This window comes from Lampris incognitus, chromosome 5 (assembly GCF_029633865.1).
Source record: "Lampris incognitus isolate fLamInc1 chromosome 5, fLamInc1.hap2, whole genome shotgun sequence".
Lineage (NCBI taxonomy): Eukaryota > Metazoa > Chordata > Actinopteri > Lampriformes > Lampridae > Lampris > Lampris incognitus.
In genome coordinates, this window is record NC_079215.1 from 38,151,435 (window position 1) to 38,172,667 (window position 21,233).

The window sequence follows — 21,233 nt, forward strand, 5'->3', positions numbered from 1 at the left end:
CAGTACCCCCCCCTCCACGGGAGCCACCAGGCGACTTGCCCGGCTTGTCGGGATGGGAATGATGGAACTCAGTGAGCAGCCCAGGGTCCAGGATGAGCTGGCGGGAGACCCAGCTACGTTCCTTCGGACCGTAGCCCTCCCAGTCCACCAAATACTGGAACCCCCGTCCTCGGCGCCGGACATCCAGCAGCCGGCGGACCTTCCACTGGGGGTGCCCATCCACGATCTCAGGAGGAGACGAACCGGGGCCGGAGGCATCAGAGGACTGTTGGAGACAGGCTTAACCCGAGACACATGAAACACGGGATGGATCTTCAAGGAAGCCGGAAGCTTAAGACTCACCGCTGCGGGGCTGAGAACCTTCCTGATCTCAAAGGGCCCGACAAACCGGGGGTTCAGCTTCTTCGCGGTGGACTGAAGCTGGAGATCCTTCGAGAACAGCCACACCCTTTGGCCTGGTTGGTACATAGGTGCTGGGGACCGGCGTCGGTTGGCTCCCCGACTGGTGCGCTCAGCTGCCCGGAGCAGAGCAGCTCTGGTCACCTCCCAGATGCGACGACACCGGTTCAGATGGGCCTGCACGGAGGGAACCGCCACTTCTGACTCCTGTGCAGCAAAGAGAGGCGGCTGGTAGCCCAGGGACACCTCAAAAGGTGAGAGGCCGGTGGCAGAGCTGACCAGGGAGTTGATGGCATACTCAACCCAGGGGAGGAACCGGCTCCAGGAGCTGGGCTTCTTGGCGGCCACGCACCGGAGGGCAGACTCCACGCTCTGGTTCATCCTCTCTGTCTGTCCATTAGTCTGTGGGTGATAGCCAGAGGAGAGACTAACAGAGGCACCCAACCCCTTACAAAAGGCCCGCCATACCTGGGAGACGAACTGGGGCCCTTGGTCCGAGACGACATCCAGGGGAAGGCCGTGGAGACGGAACACGTGGCTCATCAGGAGGTTCGCCGTCTCAGAAGCCGATGGGAGTATGGGGAGGGCCACCAGGTGCACTCCCTTACTGAAGCGGTCCACCACTGTCAGGATCACAGTGTTACCCTGGGAGGGAGGCAGTCTGGAGACAAAATCCAACGCCACATGGGACCAGGGCCGGCTTGGAGTTGGGAGGGGCTGCAGCAGACCCGCGGGTGCCTGGTGAGAGGCCTTACTGCGAGCACAGACGGAGCAGGCCCCTACGAAGTCCCTGACGTCGTTCCTCATGGTGGGCCACCAGAAACGCCGAGCCAGAAAGGTGAAGGTACGGTGGACAGCCGGGTGGCAAGCAAACTGACTGGCATGGCCCCACTCGAGAACCCGGGGCCGGACTGCGTCCGGGACGAATAGGCGGCGTGGAGGGACGTGGCTCGGGGCAGGATGGGAGCGCAACGCCTGCCTGACCACGGTCTCGATGCCCCAGGTAACCACGCCAACCACCCTGGTCTCAGGAAGGATGGGAGTCGGCTCCTCTGTAGCTGGCTCCCTCCTCGGGTGTTGTCGGGACAGGGAGTCTGCCTTCGTGTTGCGGGACCCGGGGCGATAAGTCAGCGTGAAGTCAAACCGACTGAGGAAGCTGGCCCACCGTGCCTGCCGACCATTGAGGCGCTTGGTTGCCCGGATGAACGTCAAGTTCTTATGATCCGTCCAGATGGTGAATGGCTGTTCCGCCCCCTCCAGCCAATGGCGCCACTCCTCCAGAGCAGCCACCACTGCCAGCAGCTCCCGGTTCCTGACATCGTAGTTCTCCTCGGCGGGGAGGAACCAGTGAGAGAAGAAGGCCCATGGGTGGACCTTCTGGTCAGACGCTGACCGCTGGGAGAGGACAGCCCCCAACCCGGTGTCCGAAGCATCCACCTCTACGATGAACTGCCTCTTGGGGTCGGGGTGGAGCAGGACCGGGGCGCTGGTGAACCTCTCCTTGAGGGACTGGAACGCAGAGCGGGCAGCCGGGGACCAGATGAACGGCTGGGAGGGGGAGGTCAGCCTGGTGAGAGGTTCTGCCACGCAGCTGTAGTTCCGGATGAACCTCCAATAGAAGTTCGCAAACCCGAGGAAGCTCTGTAATTCCTTCCGTGATGTGGGATCGGGCCAGTCCACCACAGCCTGGATCTTGCGGGGGTCGGCCCGGGTCTGTCCCCTCTCAATGACGAAGCCCAGGTAGTCAACGGAAGGGGAATGGAACCGGCACTTCTCTGCCTTGACGAAGAGCCGGTTCCGGAGGAGACGTTCGAGTACCCGGCGGACATGCTGGACATGTTCCTCGAGGGTCCTGGAGAAGATGAGGATGTCATCGAGGTACACCACCACAAACTCGTCGAGCATGTCGCGGAGAATGTCATTCATGAGAGCCTGGAATACCGCCGGGGCATTGGTGAGGCCGAACGGCATGACCAGGTACTCATAATGACCCCGGGGCGTCTTAAAGGCTGTCTTCCACTCGTCCCCCTTACGGATCCGGACCAGATGATAGGCACACCGGAGGTCCAGCTTAGTGAAGACTGTAGCCTGGGTGAGGGGCTCAAGGGTGGAACTCATGAGAGGAAGGGGGTACTTGTTTTTGACGGTTATCTCATTGAGTTGGCGATAGTCAATGCAGGGTCGGAGGCCCCCGTCCTTCTTCTTCACGAAAAAGAATCCAGCTGCCACCTGGGAGGACGAGGGCCGAATGAGCCCCGCTGCCAAGGACTCGGAGATGTACTCGTCCATCGCAGCTTTCTCGGGGATAGTCAGACTGTACAGACGACTGCTGGGAAGGGATGCCCCAGAGTGGAGGTCGATAGCACAGTCATAAGGCCGATGAGGAGGAAGAGATTGGGCCCGGGTCTTGCTGAAAACCTCACCTAACTCATGGTACTCAGGGGGAACAGAGGAGAGGTCGGGAGGCGGGGTACTAGGGGCACATCGGGGGGATGGGGTGGGAGCAGCCTGGAGACATTGGGCATGACAGGAGGAGCTCCACTCCATGATGGTACCGGAGGCCCAGGTGATGTGTGGCTCATGCTGCACGAACCAGGGGCGCCCTAGGATCACAGGGACTAACGGGGACTGGATGATGTAGAACCGAAGTCTCTCCACATGGTTACCTGCTATGGTGAGAGAGACAGGGTGGGTGCGTTGGGTGACGCTGGCCAGGCAGCGCTCGTCCAGCGCGAAGGCCTCCATGGGCTTCTCCAGCGTCTCTAGCGGGATGTTAGCCTGGGCAGCAAACTCCGAGTCCAGGAAACACTCATCAGCCCCCGAGTCGAGGAGTGCACCCACCGTGAGCCGATGGTCAGCCGAGGCCAGGGTAATGCTAACTAGATGGTTCTGTGGGGCAGGACGGCGGGAACAGGAAAGTCGGCTCACTAGGATCTCCCGGGGCCCCAGTGAGCCTAGTCTTTTGGCCGAGTGGGGCAGCTGCTGATCAGATGTCCCTTCTGGCCACAGTAGAGGCATTGACCCGCCTTGAACCGGGCCTCCCGTTCAGCCGGACTAAGGCGCGTGCACCCCAGCTGCATAGGTTCCTCCCCCGTCGTGGTCTGGGGGGGCGCGGGGGGAGAAACGGCCACAGGGAAAGTGGGGCGAACAGGAGTAGGGATCCTGTTAGGAGTGCTGGACGACTGGGGAATGGACGGGGATCCACGCAGGGCTCGCTCGCGCCTCCTCTCCCGGAGGCGTCCGTCGATGCGGATGGCGAGCTTGATCAGGTCCTCGAGGGAGGTGGGCTCCTCCCGGGTGGCTAGCTGGTCCTTGACAGCCTCGCTGAGACCTCTCCGGTAGGTGACCCGAAGTGACCGGTCGTTCCAGCCGCTCTCAGCTGCAGCCAGCCTGAACTCCACCGAGTAGTCTGTGACACTGCCACTGCCCTGCTGGATACTGGCCACCGACTGGATGGTGGAAAACCTTCCGTAGTTCCGCCTCAAAGGCCTCGTAGGTGAGGCAGAAACTGGCCTTCATGGACCAGGAAGCAGTGGCCCACTGAGCTGCTCGGCCTGTGAGCAGGTTGGTCACGTAAGCGACCCGGGCAGCATCAGACGTGAACATGCTGGGTTGGTGCAGGAAGACCAGCTCACACTGCATGATGAACGTGGCACAGGTCTCAAAGTCGCCATCAAACGGTCGTGGGCTGGAGAGGCAGGGCTCCCGGGGAACTGGGTTGAGCCCCACAGGGTTAACTGGGGCAGCGGGCCCAGGGGGCGGGTTACCCATGACTCCAGGGGCAGGCTGGCCCGGCGGCTGGATGGTGAGAGCCGCCGTGATGGTTTGCAACTGCCGCAGGATCTCTGCTTGTTGGCTCGCCAACGCCGCCTCCTGGCTCGTTAGGTTACCCACACAGGCCTGGAGGGGCGGGACCCGAGTCTGAAGATCTCTCACCGCGGCGGATGCCGCCTATAGCTGCTGGGTGTGGGAGTTAGTCAGTTGGATCTGTTCGATGAGAGCCGCTCGAAGCGGGCTGGCCGGTACGCTCTCTGTGTCGGCTGGGTCGTCATGGTCAGTTCGTACTGTTAGGGTTTGTGGAAGACCCCAAGCGCACGACACCAGACAGAGATGGGGTTAGCCGAAAACTGGCGTACTTTATTCCTTACGCATACAAATAGTCAAACATAGGAAGGCAATGAGCGACAAGGAAAAAACGGAAAGTCCAAGGGGAAAAACTCGCGGGTAATCCAAACGGGAACATGGTAGGATACTTCCAAGGGGAAACTTTGCAAGGGAAAAACATGAACCAAGGGCTGGGATGAGTTCGTAGAGAAAAGGACTGTGGGAGGAGAGTAGTCGCTACTGCGGGGAGGTTACAACACGAACTGACAACGGGCACGTGGGAGGCCACCAAACTTAAGCCCAGCCCTGATGAGCCGATTGGCTGCCGGCGCGGGGTGGGCGGGCCACGGCGCGGGGTGAGCGAGCCATAACACAGATTACAATAATAATAATAATAATAATAATAATACATTTTATTTGTGGGTGCCTTTCAGAGCACTCAAGGATACCTTACAGAACACAGTTAAAAAACAAGCAGCACTGTATCAGACAGCATAAAATCAAAACAAAGCAGGGTAGACAATAAAAAGTCAATACGACAGATAAGTATAAAATCATCATCTGCTCAAAACTCAATGAAACATGGATCACGCTGAATATGCCAGTTTGAAAAGGTGCTTTTTAAAACTCTGTTACACGTTCGAATAGGAGTAGGAGGTATTCACTTATTTTTTCCTACCCCTTCTCATCTACCACTATACATTTCAAACTCAATCACCACTGTACTGTATAGTTCAATTTCAATGCAAGTTGTGCGGCACAATACAAACTTAACTACTGTGAACAACAGGAGAAAAAAGAAAACATCAAAAACACGAGAGAAAAAAAAGAAAAACACATCCTAATGTCAGGTACCAAGAATAAACATATCTCAGTGCTATGTTCAACCCAAATATCCACTCAGTGTCAGAGAAAGAAAAATGAAAAAAAAATGTAATAAATGGTTAGAGATAAATAAAATTTAGACAGTTAACACAACTCTTCGTTATCCCTATATCGTTTGAAAATCAGTCCTTTGTACTTCTTCTTGACCTGCGTAATGTTTGTACTTTGTTTGAGTTCCATGATCACTGTTACACAATTTTTTATATATTTTTATTAAAAACATTTTTGTAGAATCACAAAAAAAAACAAGAACACATTTATGAAGGAAGCAAATCAATTAATAAATCAACCCAACAATAACAACCATAAAAAGAACAAAAAAAGAAGTGAATGTGAACAGAAAAAGAACAGAAAGAAAAGGGAGGGGAGAGGAGGAATTAATCAGGAGACAGAGATTGAAGAGAGTTAAAAAACACCAAAAAGGGTTGCCATCTGCCATAGAAGTTACCAGTTACCTCTCCACAGATTGAAATACCCACACTCTTCAAAGTTGTACAAATACATAATTTCTTTAAGTTTAATTTCGCTCTCAAATTATATTCCCCTTCTCTATTTGAGAATTTTTTTTTGTATATTACTCAGCAGTAGATTTTTTCTTGCTTTGAACATTATTTGTGCTGTGTTACATTCTACTAAATCCCTGAACTTCAAGGCACTGGACTTTAAAAATAGCTTGTTGGTGTGTTCACAAAATTCTACATAATTAATTATCCTTATGGCTCTTTTTTGTAGTATACATAATGGTTGTAGGTTGGTTTTGTATGTACACCCCATACCTCCACACAGTAAATCAGATATGGTAAAATAAATGAACAATACAGCATGTACAATGATTTATGACCCAGAAGTTGTTCTTGCTTTTCCCATGACTGCAATGCTCCTTGCCAGCTTTGCTCACACATGTGTTATGTGAGGTTTCCAGCAGATATTGTGGTCTAGTATCACACCTAGGAATATATTTTCATATACTCTTTCTAGTTGGACATTGTCAATCACTACTTTTATTTTGGTGTTTATTTTACAATTTCCAAACAACATAAACTTTGTTTTATCCAGATTTAATGATAAGTTGTTTTTTGTCAAACCACCGTTACATTTTTTTCCCCCATTTCGATTGTCTATGAATGTTCTCATTCATCCAGGTCATGGTTATCCAAAAGGAATTGAATTGAACCATTTCTATTGTGGTCATCTCCAAAAGCTGCTGTAAATTCCCACCGGAACAAAATACATTCGTGTCAACCACAAATAAAACCAATTTCAATATTTTTGATATCTTGCATATATCATTTAAGTACAGCATGTACAGTTTTGGACCTAAAAACCGGCCCCTGGGGTACACAAGTAATATCCACGCATAACGATTTATGATCGCCTATCTTTACAAACTGCTGCCTGTTACTTCAATGCAATACTATTAAATTATTAACTATACAAGTAAAAACTGGAAAAAAGCGGCTATGTATAAGAGAGGAAAGTATTTCAATCTAGAAGAGTATTTATGATAAAGGTTCCACGTCTCTTAGAGGGACTCTTGCATACCTTTTTATCTTTATTTAATAATTTTGCTGTTTATATCAAGAAGTTGCTAACGCATTTCACACACGGAAACTCTGCTCAGTAGATCAGAGTCATCTTGTAGATTGTCCCTGCTGTTTAGTTGGCCATTGTAAAGTATTGATATTGTAAAATATGAACAAAGGATGTTCCACCATTTTCACAAAATTAGCCCATTCTCCTACATACCTGCTTTTTCGCTCGCATTTGTCACATGTGCCAGCAGTTTGCGTTGGTGATCCATCTCTTCTTCATATTCCTCAATGGTTTTTTCAAACACTCCAAAGATCTCCTCAGCAGCCGCAGTCAGACGCTGCTGGACAACCAGTCTCAGCATTTGGATTCTGGACATTTTTAACGATGACTTTTAAATTAATGTGTGATCGCTTAACAACAAAAGTAGTTGATTGGGTTATGCTTGGTCTTCATGCCTTCTTGTTGCGTGTATCTTCTTCTTTTTATTATTGTTTTGGCGGTAGGCCAACCTACTTAAGGATGCATTACTGCCACCAGCTGGGCCGGAGCGTGGCTCAGCAGACAAAAAAAAAAACCCTAAAATCTTCCTACTACACCAGTTTCTCTTAAAAAGTTAATCGTGTGCTTATATACTTTCTTTCCTGCGTTAGAAGTGCTAAGACCATGGTTTCGTAAGACATGGCTCAGTTGACTGCAGTGTATTACACGTCCCAAGTTTGAAACGTAAATAATATTTTTAATACCTGTTCAATTTTTTCTTTTACACTGTAATCCTGGCTTGTAATCTCGGTAACATTGTAAACGAGGATGTAGCTCCACTCAGTAATCACAACGAAGCAAGTCTTGGATAGGAACGGGGTTTATTCTTCGGGAACAGGCCAACCCGTGAGACTGGGTTGAGAGCAAATAAAAATAAAAATAATCCTAACAAATACAATAGGGTTCCACCAGCTTCGCTGCTTGGACCCCTAATAAAATCCATACATGTACGTCAATTCTCAATAACTGCACAGATAGTTAGCACATTAGCAAATTAGCTAGCACAACAGACAATTAGCAACACATAACGTTACCTCGTCAGCTGCTTAGTACTGAGAGGGGCGTCTGGTCTCCGTCTAGATTATCTTCTTTCCTCAGGTCTTACAGGTAAATATACAATTAAATCTTCTTGTTATCTTAACTTGTCTTTCTCTTAATTAGCTTTGTCTTGTGTGCTGCTATTTTCTTGTTGTAGCTGTTAGTGCTATTATTTTTGGCGCTTGTTATCGAGGTGCTACATTCTTAAATTGCCGGTAACAATAGAGTCGCGGAGATTAGTTCCGCCCTCCGTGCTACAATATACAGGTGAGAAGTAGGAACCAAAATTATAATGCAGAAAACAAAACTAAAAACTTAACTGACACTGTCTGCAGTTACACTCCCACCAAATCATTAGTGATTTCTTAGAACGACAGACTTTGAAAGACGTCATGTTGCATAGAAACATTAACTTATAAAATATACTATGAACCACCTGAACTACTGGTGGAGGGATTGGAGATAAAGAAAGCTTTAGAAATGATTATTATACTGTCAACTTAATTCACAATTCTTATCTTTAATTAAGCTGTTAACTACTAGCTTCTACTGTATTTGTATTAGTCTTTAGATATACTAAAGCCTTCAGTCTACAGCTTCCAACAGTGTAACTGTCTTCTGGATAGGCCTCTCCAGGTGAACTGGCTTGGAGATGCGCTTTCCTTTAGAATCCAGAGTTGAGTCACTGATGAGCAACTTGAGTCTCCTGACTCTTCCATCCTTTCCTGGGTACACTTCGATAACCTTTGCCAACTTCCATTGGTTTCGTGGTGTAGCATCCTCTTTCAGCAGAACGATATCGTTGATCCTTGCGCTTCTGCGGTCTTTAGTCCACTTCTGCCTTTGCTGGAGGTTTAGGAGATACTCCTTTTTCCACCGTGCCCAGAATCTGTTGGCTAAGAGTTGCACTCGGCGCCATCACTTGTGGAGGTAAAGATCTTCCTTGACGAACTTTAGTCTGGCAATAGCTTTCACCAATCTTAACCAGTCGGAGAACTTGTGTAGGCAATCTAACAATGACCTTACTTCCTCTGCCTGGGTGTCATAAACCTGAGCTTTCTTGAGCTCTGGGTCGCCACTTTTAATTTCTCCCACCTTGACTTCTCCACTTGGTAGCTCTTTGTGCCAGAGAAAATCTGGGCCTGTGAACCAGTTACAGATTTCTGATTCTGGGACCCTTACTGCATCTCCGCATGAGATTGTTTCATCCATGAAGGTCTTATAGTCTTTGTTGTATTTTTCATTTTTCCTCAACTTCCTTTCTAGGCATCGGAGACGGTGGATGGCGCACACCTTGTTATCAGGTAAGTTGGGTCTTTCTTTCTTAAATGGCAGTGGCATTTCATAGTGTCCACCATCTTTGAGCCTGATGCCTTTTTCCATTGTTGACAGGAATTGAAGATCTTCTTGAGAAAAGTGGTCATCTTCTGACGCTCTTTCGACAAAGTCAGATTCCAGCACTTTGATGACATCCACAGGGGAGTATACCTCCTTGATCTGTGTTCTAAGGACATAGTGCACTTCACTTGTGAGATCTGCAGAGCACTGAAGGCATGGCATCACTTGCTTCATAATTACCTGGTGACTTATTCCAATTACATATCCATAATCGAGACATGGATTGCCATAGCTGACTACACTCCAGCCCAAGTCTGTTCTCTGAGCGAAGGGCAGATTGTCCTCCTTACTTGACACCACTTGTCTTGTGAGGAGAGCTTGAGGACAGTTGTAGCCAATTAGCAAGCCAACATCACATTTTTGCAGAGGAGCAATTTCGTGCGCAATGTGTTCAAGATGAGGCCAAGCCATTGCAGTCTTTGGTGTAGGAATATGATCTATGTTTGCAGGGATGAACTCTCTAGTGTAGGTCCCTGGCAGAGGGATTATCTTGTCTGAAAAGTATCCTCTCACTTGTAAACCAGTCAGTTTCCTGCATGACACAAGCGTGGTTTTTGCAGCCATTGTGGACAGCTTTAGCTGAACTGGTGCATTCTTTGTGTGGAGAGCCTTTGCTGTGTCTTCGAGGATAAACGTTGTGTCACTTTGTGTATCGAGAAGTGCATACACAAGAACTTCATTGGTGGGCTCACTTGCTGCTGACACCTACACTGGAACAATTGAGGATGTATGAGTGTCCTTGACATTCTGAACAACTCTCAATGACCTTGCTTCGCTTGATGTGCTTGGTTCACTTGAGGTTGTTGCTTTACTTGATGTTCTCACATCACTTGATGCTCTTGCCTCACTTGATGTTCTTGCCGGTGTATCATGTGAGCGTTCCACTCTCCTTTCCTGTGACTTGTCAATGTTCCTTGCTCCATCAGGCCTTGTTGCCATCTTTTCTTCTTTAGTGCGATTATCGTGGAGGCAAGTTGGATGTCTTTTCTCACACGTATCACAATCATTTTTGTTCTTACATTCATTTGAGCGATGGCCGGACTTCAGAGAGCCGAAGCACAATTTCTTCTCCTGAACAAACTTGACTCGCTCAGCGATTGTCTTATCCATAAATCTACGACATTTGTGTAGAATGTGACCTGCCTTCTCACAGAAATCACAGGATAAATAGACAACCCTCTCGTCTGAATTCGTTGCCAGCACCTTTGCTCCGGGACTTCTGCTTTTTGAAACCTTGAACCTTTCGCTCTCACTTGGTTTTAGAGCGTGGAGGGATGATACTGGATGACAAGCAATTTTGGCTTCACGTGTGAGGAACTTAACGAACTGGCTGAAGCTTGGGTAGGTGTGACTTTGCTCTTCCTCTTCTACGACTTTCCTATTCCATCTTGAGATCAGCCAGTCTGGAAGTTTAATGAGTAATTTCTGGTTCTCATTACAGTCATTGAGTACTTCAAGCCCTTTCATCTTCAACATGGCAGCCTCACAGCTGGCAAGGAAATCTGTGAATTCTTGAAGTTCTGTGCTGCCCTTGGTGCTTATCTTGGGCCATGCATCAAGTTTGTCTCTGAATGCTTTAGCAATGAGGAATGGGTTGCCATATCGTTCTGGCAAAAGGGCCCATGCTGCATTATAGGCTGACTCTGTGCCTAGAAGGAAGTAGTTCTCTATGGCCGCCTTGGCAGGTCCACCCACATACTTTCGCAAATAATATAGCTTTTCTTCAGCTGGTATGCTTTTTCTATCAATGAGTGTCTGGTAGGAAGCTTTCCAGTCGTTGAATCTAAGTGGGTCACCATTGAATGTTGTTGGTTCCGGCACAGGAATTCGATTAGCACTCATAGACTCTGCGAATGCTCTAACAAGAGCTGCTGTGCTGTCTTCTTGCTTTGGCTGTATCACAGCCATTGGTTGTGTCACAGCTTGTGGCGAAGGATGGTACTGCGATGGGCTTTTATGCTTGACTTCCTTCCTCAGAGAGACACGATCATGGAGCATGTTATATATTTCTTCGTCTGAGCTTTCACTCTACTCATATATTTGGAGTCTAGCCTTGGCAGCATTTAGCTTCTTAATTGTCTCCAGGCGCTCTACTTGTCTGCGCTTGGATTCTATCTCTCGTTGTCTTTCTGCATCGTCAGCTTCTTGTTTAGCTCGTACTTGAGCAGCTTCAGCTTGGAGCCTTCCAAGTTCTTCCATATAACGTTCTTGCTCTCGCAGTACCTCCAAAGTGGCTTCATTGGCAGCAATGTCAGCAGCAGCATCTTGTCTCTTGGCAGCAGACAGGCTTGAACGTGAAGATGATGTTTTTGAGGTCTTGCTGCGGTGAGTGTTGATACTTAAATTTTTGAAGTCTTCAGAAGTAAGTGCAGGCGCTATCTCCTTCCTGCCTTGATCATTATCCCCATGACCATCATCCTGTCTTGTGTCCAGATGATCCTTTGAAGTCTCAATTATCTTCCTTGTTATTGCTTCACAGATGTCTACCCTGCGACGTGTGTCATGGTCAGGACTGTCAATATCCCGTAATTCATCATAGATGAGGAACACATTATTTGATGTGTCACTTACCCTTCTGATGTGCTCTTGCAGAAGTTCGTTTGAGCATTGTTCACTCAGCGCTTGATTGGCGTCTTTGGAGATAGCCTTCCACTTCTTATAGCTCACACTGAAACGGTGTTCAAGTCTTCTTACTTGCTCATCGTGCAGTTCTTGGCCCTTTTCCGTTAACTTGCGGATTCTTTTGCCTCTTTGTGGCTCTTGTGAGGAATCAGGCTCATCAGCTCCTTTGCCTTCAGCTGCTGATGGTTGCGTGTCTGTGAAGTGCTGCAAGTTGTCATCTAAAGGCTTTTTGCTACCCTCACAATAATACTCATTCTCTGACATTTTACTTGACTTATCCTCTTATCTTAGTTTGGTTTAAATTGAGTCTTGTCTTTAACTGTAATTTAACCACATTTACAGTTACATGTTATGTTCTAGTTTAGTTGAATAGCTATCCCCCTTTGATATAACTACTATAACTTACAGCAAATAGCACTATTTTTGACTTATTTGTTATAGCCTTGTAGTCAAACCTTAGTTGAGCAGTTATTTTATTTTGGTAATTAACTACCTTATCTCGAGGCTAATGACACTCAACTGAGTTAATTTTATACCTGATAGACTTATTTCACCTTAAATGACCAATGTAACAACTTAAATTAACCAAAATGTTCACTGAAGTTAACTTGTGCAATTACAAAATAGCTGCAATTCACCTTTAAATGTACTATTCTTATATGAACATTCACATAACAACTACACACAAATGCAATATCAATTATTAAATGACTTAAATGAACTTCCGTTGAAAAGGTAAGAAAATAAACTTAATTAACTTGGTATAAGAAATGCAAATAAATGTGTTTCAGTCTCTTGGTAGAACTTTAACTTAAGATAAGAGGAGCACCGATGACAGTCTATGACGGTGAGTGATGGACCTTTCCATCTTGGGTTGATAGCTTGGGCTGTCTGTCATCTACCGGTACTTTGCTGTCCTTTGGCGCTGTCTATTGGTCGAATCCGGACGGTGCAGTCGAGTCTCACTGTAGCTCCACTCAGTAATCACAACGAAGCAAGTCTTGTATAGGAACGGGGTTTATTCTTCGGGAACAGGCCAACCCGTGAGACTGGGTTGAGAGCAAATAAAAATAAAAATAAAATGCATACATGTACGTCAATTCTCAATAACTGCACATATAGTTAGCACATTAGCAAATTAGCTAGCACAACAGAAAATTAGCAACACATAACGTTACCTCGTCAGCTGCTTAGTACTGAGAGGGGCTTAATTCTTCACTTCGTCTGGTCTCCGTCTGGTCTCCGTCTAGATTATCTTCTTTCCTCAGGTCTTACAGGTAAGTATACAATTAAATCTTCTTGTTATCTTAACTTGTCTTTCTCTTAATTAGCTTTGTCTTGTGTGCTGCTATTTTCTTGTTGTCGCTGTTAGTGCTATTATTTTTGGCGCTTGTTATCGAGGTGCTACATTCTTAAATTGCCGGTAACAATAGAGCCGCGGAGATTAGTTCCGCCCTCCGTGCTACAATATACAGGTGAGAAGTAGGAACCAAAATTATAATGCAGAAAACAAAACTAAAAACTTAACTGACATTGTCTGCAGTTACAGAGGGTCTTTCTCTGTTTTCTCCCGAGAATTAAATAAAGGCCGATGATGATAATGATGATTGTATAGCAATTTGATTGCTCAAATGTAAAGCTACAATAATATTGGTTACATCAAACATGGGTGAGCCAACATCTCATTCCATGGCAACATTGCAGTGTAAAAAGTGCACATATTATTGCTCTTAATAACTGAGCAAGCCAAACATGGAACAGGAAGTCATCAAAATGAAGCCTACTTTTAACTACAGTTTGATGTAACCATTACTTTTTGCCTTTTCAGAGAGAAACTGCAACTTCAGTTTTAGAACATTTTTCCATATAATCACTGTATTTTATTCTTTTTTATAATGTAACATGAACTCACTTTCTTTTTACTCAAATTTGCAGGGAACCATCACCGAGGACATTGACTGGGAGGACAGTGGCCATCCACACGAGCCTGGTTTTGGAGTTGTTCTGCCAGAAACTGACATCCCCCTGAGTGACCAACAAATGGAAATGCTCAGGGCGGCAATAAATCCCCTCCAACACTCAGACTGTAATAGTGGTGATATGTATTTGGAGACAGTGGAATTTGTCCAGTCCCTGGTGCATGACGGATATGATGTAACACCTTATGGTTAAAGTTGAACATTTTGGGCCAAATTGTGGCCCAAATTGGTCACAAGGTGTTGGTGACACCATTTAAAAAAAGAAAGAAGTGTTTGTGCTTGTATCACGCACACACCCACCCGCCTGCCGCTTCAACCACAGTTGACTCATCCTCAACTTTTCCCTAGTAAAAATGAAACACTTAAGTGTACTTAAAATGTAAAAGAACAGTAATAAGTGCATTTAAAGCACATTACTTTTTGTATTAAATTTAAATAAGAAAAAGGTGTATTTACTTTGTGTTTTAATGCACTGTCCTAAAGTGTACTTAAATACTCGTCTAATAAGTACATTTATATTCAGTGCCTTTTATAGTTGTACTTTCATTAAATTCATTCAAAAGTATTACCTTTTAATACCAAAAAGTGTACAACAAATGCAATACCTTTAAGCATACTTTAATAATTTTACATAAAAGTATCCTGTAATTACACTGGAATGCAATATTCTGAAGTGGACATTATGGAATACATGTGGAAATGTACTTGATACACTTTTGCAAAGCTTTCTTTAAATACTCTTGACAGACAATACAAGTGTGTGTAATACAGATGTCTATTTTACTGAGTATAATGTAAATAAATACAATAGTAGTGCACTTTGAATTTATTGTGGTTCACTATTAAGTACACTGAATAAACTTAAAGTGAATTTTTAGTATTTATTTGCACTTATAAAAAAATAATTCAATATGCAACAGGCTAGTATTTGAATCACAATTTTATGTATTCATTACAAGTGCATTATATGTTAACACCAAAGAGTGAAAAAAAAGTGCATTAGTTTTAAGAATGCTTTAATCATTTTACATCAAAGTATGTAAGTATAAGTTATTGAAATGCAGTATTCCTGAGTGGGCTTTAATAGAATACATAACTACTATAAATTTCATGTACTTTAACGAAGCTTTCCTTAACAACTCTAACAGGAATTTATAACATATATTAAACATTAATAAATGTAAACTGTACAACTTTATTAGTAATTAATGATACATTTAAAACATGTACATTGAGCTAAACTATTCAAGAGTAAACTATATAGTTTTGAAAAGTTTAGATGGAGATGAAAATGAGAGAAGAGTCGAAACACAGCTGCAGTTGAATGCAATGCTGATGGAGGTTTGGAGTCTAGTGATGGTAACTGCTGGGACAGGAGAGATGAGGCCAAGGTGCTGCTCAGAAGATGGGGAGAAAGAAAGAGGGATAAAGGGTTAGCGATATCTGGGAGGAAATCCACAAGTCGCATCATTCCAATAATCATGTAGCAGAAACACACCAGTGACATCATGGCTTACAAAGCATTTAACCTTTAAATAACTGTCACTTGGACAATGATCATTTTGCATTGATCAGGCCAACTGTCCTACTTCTGATTCCATCACTATGAAACCAGAACGTTTACTGATCACCTGAAAGCGGGAAATGTAGAGTATTGAATTGATTGGTTATTCCACTTGTAGTGTGAATTACCAATTATTGCGAAATATAGACATAACGTTACGTGTCCTATATCATTTCCAAGCCTTACGCTTAATGTTCTAGCCTTACACAGCTCTGCAACATGTTCACAACTAATAGTTACTACAACTAACACTAAGTTAGCAAACTGTAGGTAACGCCAGTAAGTAAGCAAGCACTGCACAGCACACTCACCTGGAGATGACAATATGATGAACCCGATCCTGAATCATGACCGTTGGGTTAAATAGAGATGCTCCACTTTGTCTTTCGCCTCCTGGTTGAAGCCAGGCTGCTACCCGTCTGCTTGGTGTCAACTGGATGCGGATCTATTATCAAGGTACCAATAGACCACCGGAACACTTCCGGGTACCTTGACAACAGGACGCCAGGAGAGGGGGATAGAAAACCCAAGCCGCCAAGCCGCACTGTATTAGATACGCAGCCTAGCCGTAGCTACGATGCCCAAAAGTTACTGTGTGGTGGACTGTACTGTTAACAAGAAAAACAACCCAAATATTCGTTTTTTTGTATTGCCTAAAAGGCAGAAGGAGGGAGAAAAACGATTGAAATGGCTCCAGGCGATCAGAAGGAAAGACAAGGATGGACAACTTTGGGATCCTGACAGCAAACATGTTTACGTCTGCGGTCTGCACTTCATCACTGGTAATTTTAGCTAGTTTAACTAGCTAATAATAGGTTACGTCTATTCTACATTTTATAATCACCAAAATGTCAAGAGCCGATGGCTATGTGGAATTCCACAGTTAGCTAAACCTGTCTGAATGGGATCACATTCTTCAAACCCATATGTATTTTTATCCATTAAAAATCGTAAAATGGTCCCTCCCCCCTGAATATTTGGTCACATGCTCAATTTTGTTTATCTTTCCTAGAAACAAGGGGTAATTACCCCGGTCTCCCTTACCCAGTTAAAATGCGAACATTGTTATCACATTATTATTGTCATCCTTATTGAGTAGTATATCATGCATCATTGTATGCAGTCATGTGTAATCCAGTAAAAAGTAATGATTTGATAAAATGCAAACATTTGTTGAAAATGTAGCCTAGTTCCTATGTCTTTTCCCCATGGCTGCTCTAGGTCATGATGTGTGTTAATTTTTGCCTTTTATCATTTCAGGGTGTAATGCAAAGGACCCCATGCACCCGGACTACTGTCCCTTGAAAGGACACTGGCCACCGATACTGCGAATTTTTCGCAAATATCGGTTCTTGTCCGCAGCAGCCAACGTAGCGACATAGTTAGCCATTTAAACCGTGTTCAAACTTGCCGACTTCTATCCCCCTCTAGCTCCCCCCGCTCTAACGTTCGAACGCGGAAGTGCAGTGGTCTATACTACCCTGATAATCAATGCGGATGCTACGTAGACTCCTGTTTTATTCTTCTTCAATACAGACGGTAGTTCCGTCAGCTCACGTGGGGGAATGTCGTCATCTGCTGGTGTAGCTACTAACTGCACCTCACATTTGTGGATTTTTCTACAGATCCGCTCGGTACAAATTGGACAAAAATCCACAAATAAATAGGAGGGAGTCACAAATGTCACATGACCCACAAACTTACGGGAAGCGATCCATAAATGTGTAAAACCCGTTCCACGTGTAAGAATGGATCCACAAATGCAAAAATGTTTACAGAGTAGGTTCTGCGTATTTGCAAATCGCTCCGTATGTTTGTGGATATGATTTTACAGAACACAAATACAAATATAAATGTCTGTGGATAGTGAGATATTTGTGGATCATGGTACATATTTGTGGATTTTTTTCCTAAAATTTATTTCTGAATTTTCCCTTTTTCTCCCAATTTAGTGGCCAATCGATCCCTATTCTAGTTCAAACACCCACCCTTGTACTTCATGCGTTCGCCAACTGCATCTCTCCGGCCGGCAGTCTCGAAGGATTCGCCTCGCCACCGAACCGCTGCTTTTTCCGACAAACACAGAGACGCATTCATGTGACGAACACAAGCCGACTCCGCCCCCTCCCGAAGACAGCGTTGCCAAATACTGCTGCTTCATCGAATCCGGCCATGGTCCCCAGTGGGCAACTGCGTCGACACAAAGTCGATGCTTAGACCGCTACACCACCACGGACCCCATATTTGTGGATTTTTTCCCTACAGATCCGCACGGTACAAATGGGACAAAAATCCACAACTAAATAGGAGGAAAGTCACAAATGTCACATGACTCACAAACTCACAGGAAGCAATCCACTAATGTGTAAAACCCATTCCACATGTAACATTGGATCCACAAATGCGAAAATGTTTACAGAGTAGGTTCTACGTATTTGCAAATCGCTCCGTATGTTTGTGGATATGATTTTACAGAACACAAATACAAAAATACATATTTGTGGATAGCGACATATTTGTGGATCATGGTAGATATTTGTGGATTGTCTTCTGTGGGTTACAAATAATAAAGTCCAATAAAAACGTTCGTATATCAAAAGCTCAGATGTGAACTGAGAGCTCTGGAGTGTCAAACTGGGCTACCCATGATCCGATAAATGCCCGGGCCACCTCCACCAACGAGATGGCTGTGGGACTGCCTCAGGCCATCTGGTGGTTCTGTCCACCATAGTGAGGAGGTGAGTGAACCTCCAGGTCCATGTTGATGTAGTCAAAACATCTCTCTGGAACCAGGAAAGGGGCCAATGGGGCTCTGATGTGACGGTGGACTTTGGCACACTAGCACACCATGCAGGACCTCGCCCAGCCCCTCACGTCCTAGGCCAGACGAACTTGGCAGCCACCAGCTTCGTAGACGGCTTCACTCCCGGGTGTGAGAGACCGTGGACCACATCAAAGATGCGCCGGCGCCACCTGGTGGGAACCATGGGTCTAGCCTGACCCATGGAGACATCGCAGAGGAGTGTGGAGCCAGTGTCGCTGAACACCACATCCTGCGGCTGTGTACAGCGCCCGCCACAGCCCAGGAGAGACAGTCAGCAACGAAGGTGTATTTCCCGGCCACATGCTGAATGTCTGTGGTCAACTCTCAGCTGGTGCTGCTGGCGCCCAGTCTACGGCGGTTCAGCCTTGGCCATGATTGATGCCAGCGGCTTGTGTGGTCCACATATGTGGTGAAACGGCGGGCCTCCCAACAGCAACCTGAAGTGCTGGATGGCGAAGAACCAGGTATCACGAGATTTTGTGTCATAGACATGAAATTTAATCTATGAAATTGTGCTGGGGGACACGATGTCACTGAAATTAGAATCCAGCACCACGAAGTTGTATCCAATGCATTCCTATGGGCCAAGTTTTTCCTGCGCGAGTCACGTTATCAAGATGCTGGCTCTGGCTGGTCTGGCCTCCCAGGAGAATGCCGGTCACTTACATATATTTGAAAACACAAAAACTATGGTGGTTAGGGTTAGGGTTAGTATTATATCTTATAGTTAGTCTGACGCCCACTAGGGGGGCAGTAGAAGGGAGAAGAAAATTATGTAAAAAAAAGCAGTGAGGAAAATAAAGAGGGCTGATGTAGACAGTTACTGGGCTGTCGTGTCATTTCTGCTGTCTGATATGTAGATAAATAACAGTTAGGGTTAGGGTAGTTTTTGTGTTTTCAAATATATGTAAGTGACCGGCATTCTCCCGGGAGGCCAGACCAGCCAGAGCCAGCATCTTGATAACGTGACTCACACAAGAAAAACTTGGCCCACAGGAATGCACTGGATACAACTTCATGGTGCCGGAAAAGAAAATTACAGTGACATCGTGTCCTCCAGCACAATTTCATAGATTAAATTTCGTGACTATGACACGAACTCTCGTGATACCGGGCTTACAGCCCCAGGAGCTCCTGGTCGAAAGTACTGTACTTCTTTTCATTGTCGCGTAGCTTACGATTGGAGAAGGCAAGCGGCTGCCAGGCCCCACCCACCTACTGCTCATACACCGCTCCTACAGCGTAGTCAGATGCATCAGTCGTGAAGGCAACCGGGGCAGTGGGCGATGGGTGTGCCAACAAGGTAGCATTAGCCAGTACTGCCTTAGTGTCCTCGAAGGCCTTGTCCATCTCTGGGGACCAGTCTACCATACCTTTGGGGTTCCTACCCCACAGGAACTCATATAGGGGCCACAGAATGTGAGCTACCTGGGGAATGAACCTGTTATAAAAGTTCACCATCCTCAGGAATTCCTGCAGGGACTTCACGGTCCTGGGGCACGGAAAGTTGGTCATGGCGTCCACCTTGGCAGGGAGTGGGACTGCTCCTTCATTGGTGATTCGGTGTCCAAGGAAGTCTATGGCTGACTGGCCGAATTGGCCCTTGGCTCGGTTGATGATGAGCTACTGCGGCCTGTAATTATAAATTGCACATACCTGACTGTACGAATAGATTCGCGGATCCTTTGCTATGAAATGGGAAGATTCGTGTGTGGTTTGTGAATGAAGGGTTAGGGCTGAGAAAGACCGCTCAACTGAAGGGGTGGATATGGGGATGGTCAACACCAGACAGGTGAGGTGATGACGCATAGGCGAGAAAGGAGCGGGAGTTGGCCTTCCATTTCCAATCACTTGTTGCTTTTCCCCGAAAGCACGTCTTGAGAAGGGTAACGCTAACAAGCTAGCTACAATGTTGCTCTCGTCTCCTCCTGTATCAATGCTTCGTCTTTAACTTCTTTCTCTAACTATACTAAACTTCATCACACTCGTCTGATACACAGACTAACTTTAGTGATGTGTGGTTTGATTGGTTTAAGTGAACCAGTAGATTTGGATCGCCAATGTGAAAGAGTCGGTCAATCACAAGCAATGACTCCTCAGCAACCGCACATCATTCTTTTATATGAGTGAGCCCACGTCTGGATAGGTCTGGACTTCTAGAAGTCCTACGGTGATATTTTTTTGTCCCACCCACTACAACAGCAAAATATGATTGGCTGATTCACCTGTCACTTTCTAAATAAACACACAAGCACAAGGACTTCTAGCAGTCCTAACCAGTGAGGAAGCCAGCCAAGCTAACCCTTTCTCTGCCAAGAGACAACAAAAAATCTGATTGGATAACTCGATTTTCATGGTTTCAGGACAGTAACCCCTTCATTACTGAAGCAGATTTGATAGAAACCAGGGCTAAAATCAGAATTAGAAGAGAGAATTATTATTAAATGAAAGATTTTAAATAGCATTTACAATGCTGATATGTTGGGCCTTGCGCATGTGCAGTGAGACAATGAAGGATTAGTTTAATCCTCGGCTCCTCCTGGCAAAAATGATGGTGTCCCTGAGCAAGACCCTGAACTCCTCAATGCTCCCAATGAGCAGTTGTTATCTTGGATACCTTGCATAGTTGACATGCCATTGGTGTGTGTGTGTGTGCGCGCGCGTGTGCATGTGTGTGTGTGAATTAACTAATTGTAAAGCGCTTTGAGTGGCTGTTGCAGCTAGAAAAGCGCTATATAAAATGCAACTTGATTGACTGATTGATTGATTGATTGACATGTGCCTGTTGAGTTCACACTGTTTGAAGTGTGACAGTATGGTAGCTGTTCGACACTATCAGGTAGTGTTG

At 45.7% G+C, this 21,233-nt stretch overlaps 1 protein-coding gene across 1 annotated transcript in view; it reads right to left on the minus strand.

Moving 5' to 3' along the window:
* Window positions 1-18,431: 18,431 nt before the first annotated feature.
* Window positions 18,432-21,233, minus strand: part of LOC130112983 (zinc finger protein 1 homolog) — a 51,766-nt gene continuing 48,964 nt past the window's right edge. The window contains exons 5-6 of the mRNA XM_056280504.1: window positions 19,625-19,769; window positions 18,432-18,620 (exon numbers count right to left, since the gene is read on the minus strand). Of these exons, the coding sequence (XP_056136479.1) occupies window positions 18,432-18,620; window positions 19,625-19,769 (334 nt within the window). The remainder of the gene's footprint in view (window positions 18,621-19,624; window positions 19,770-21,233) is intronic.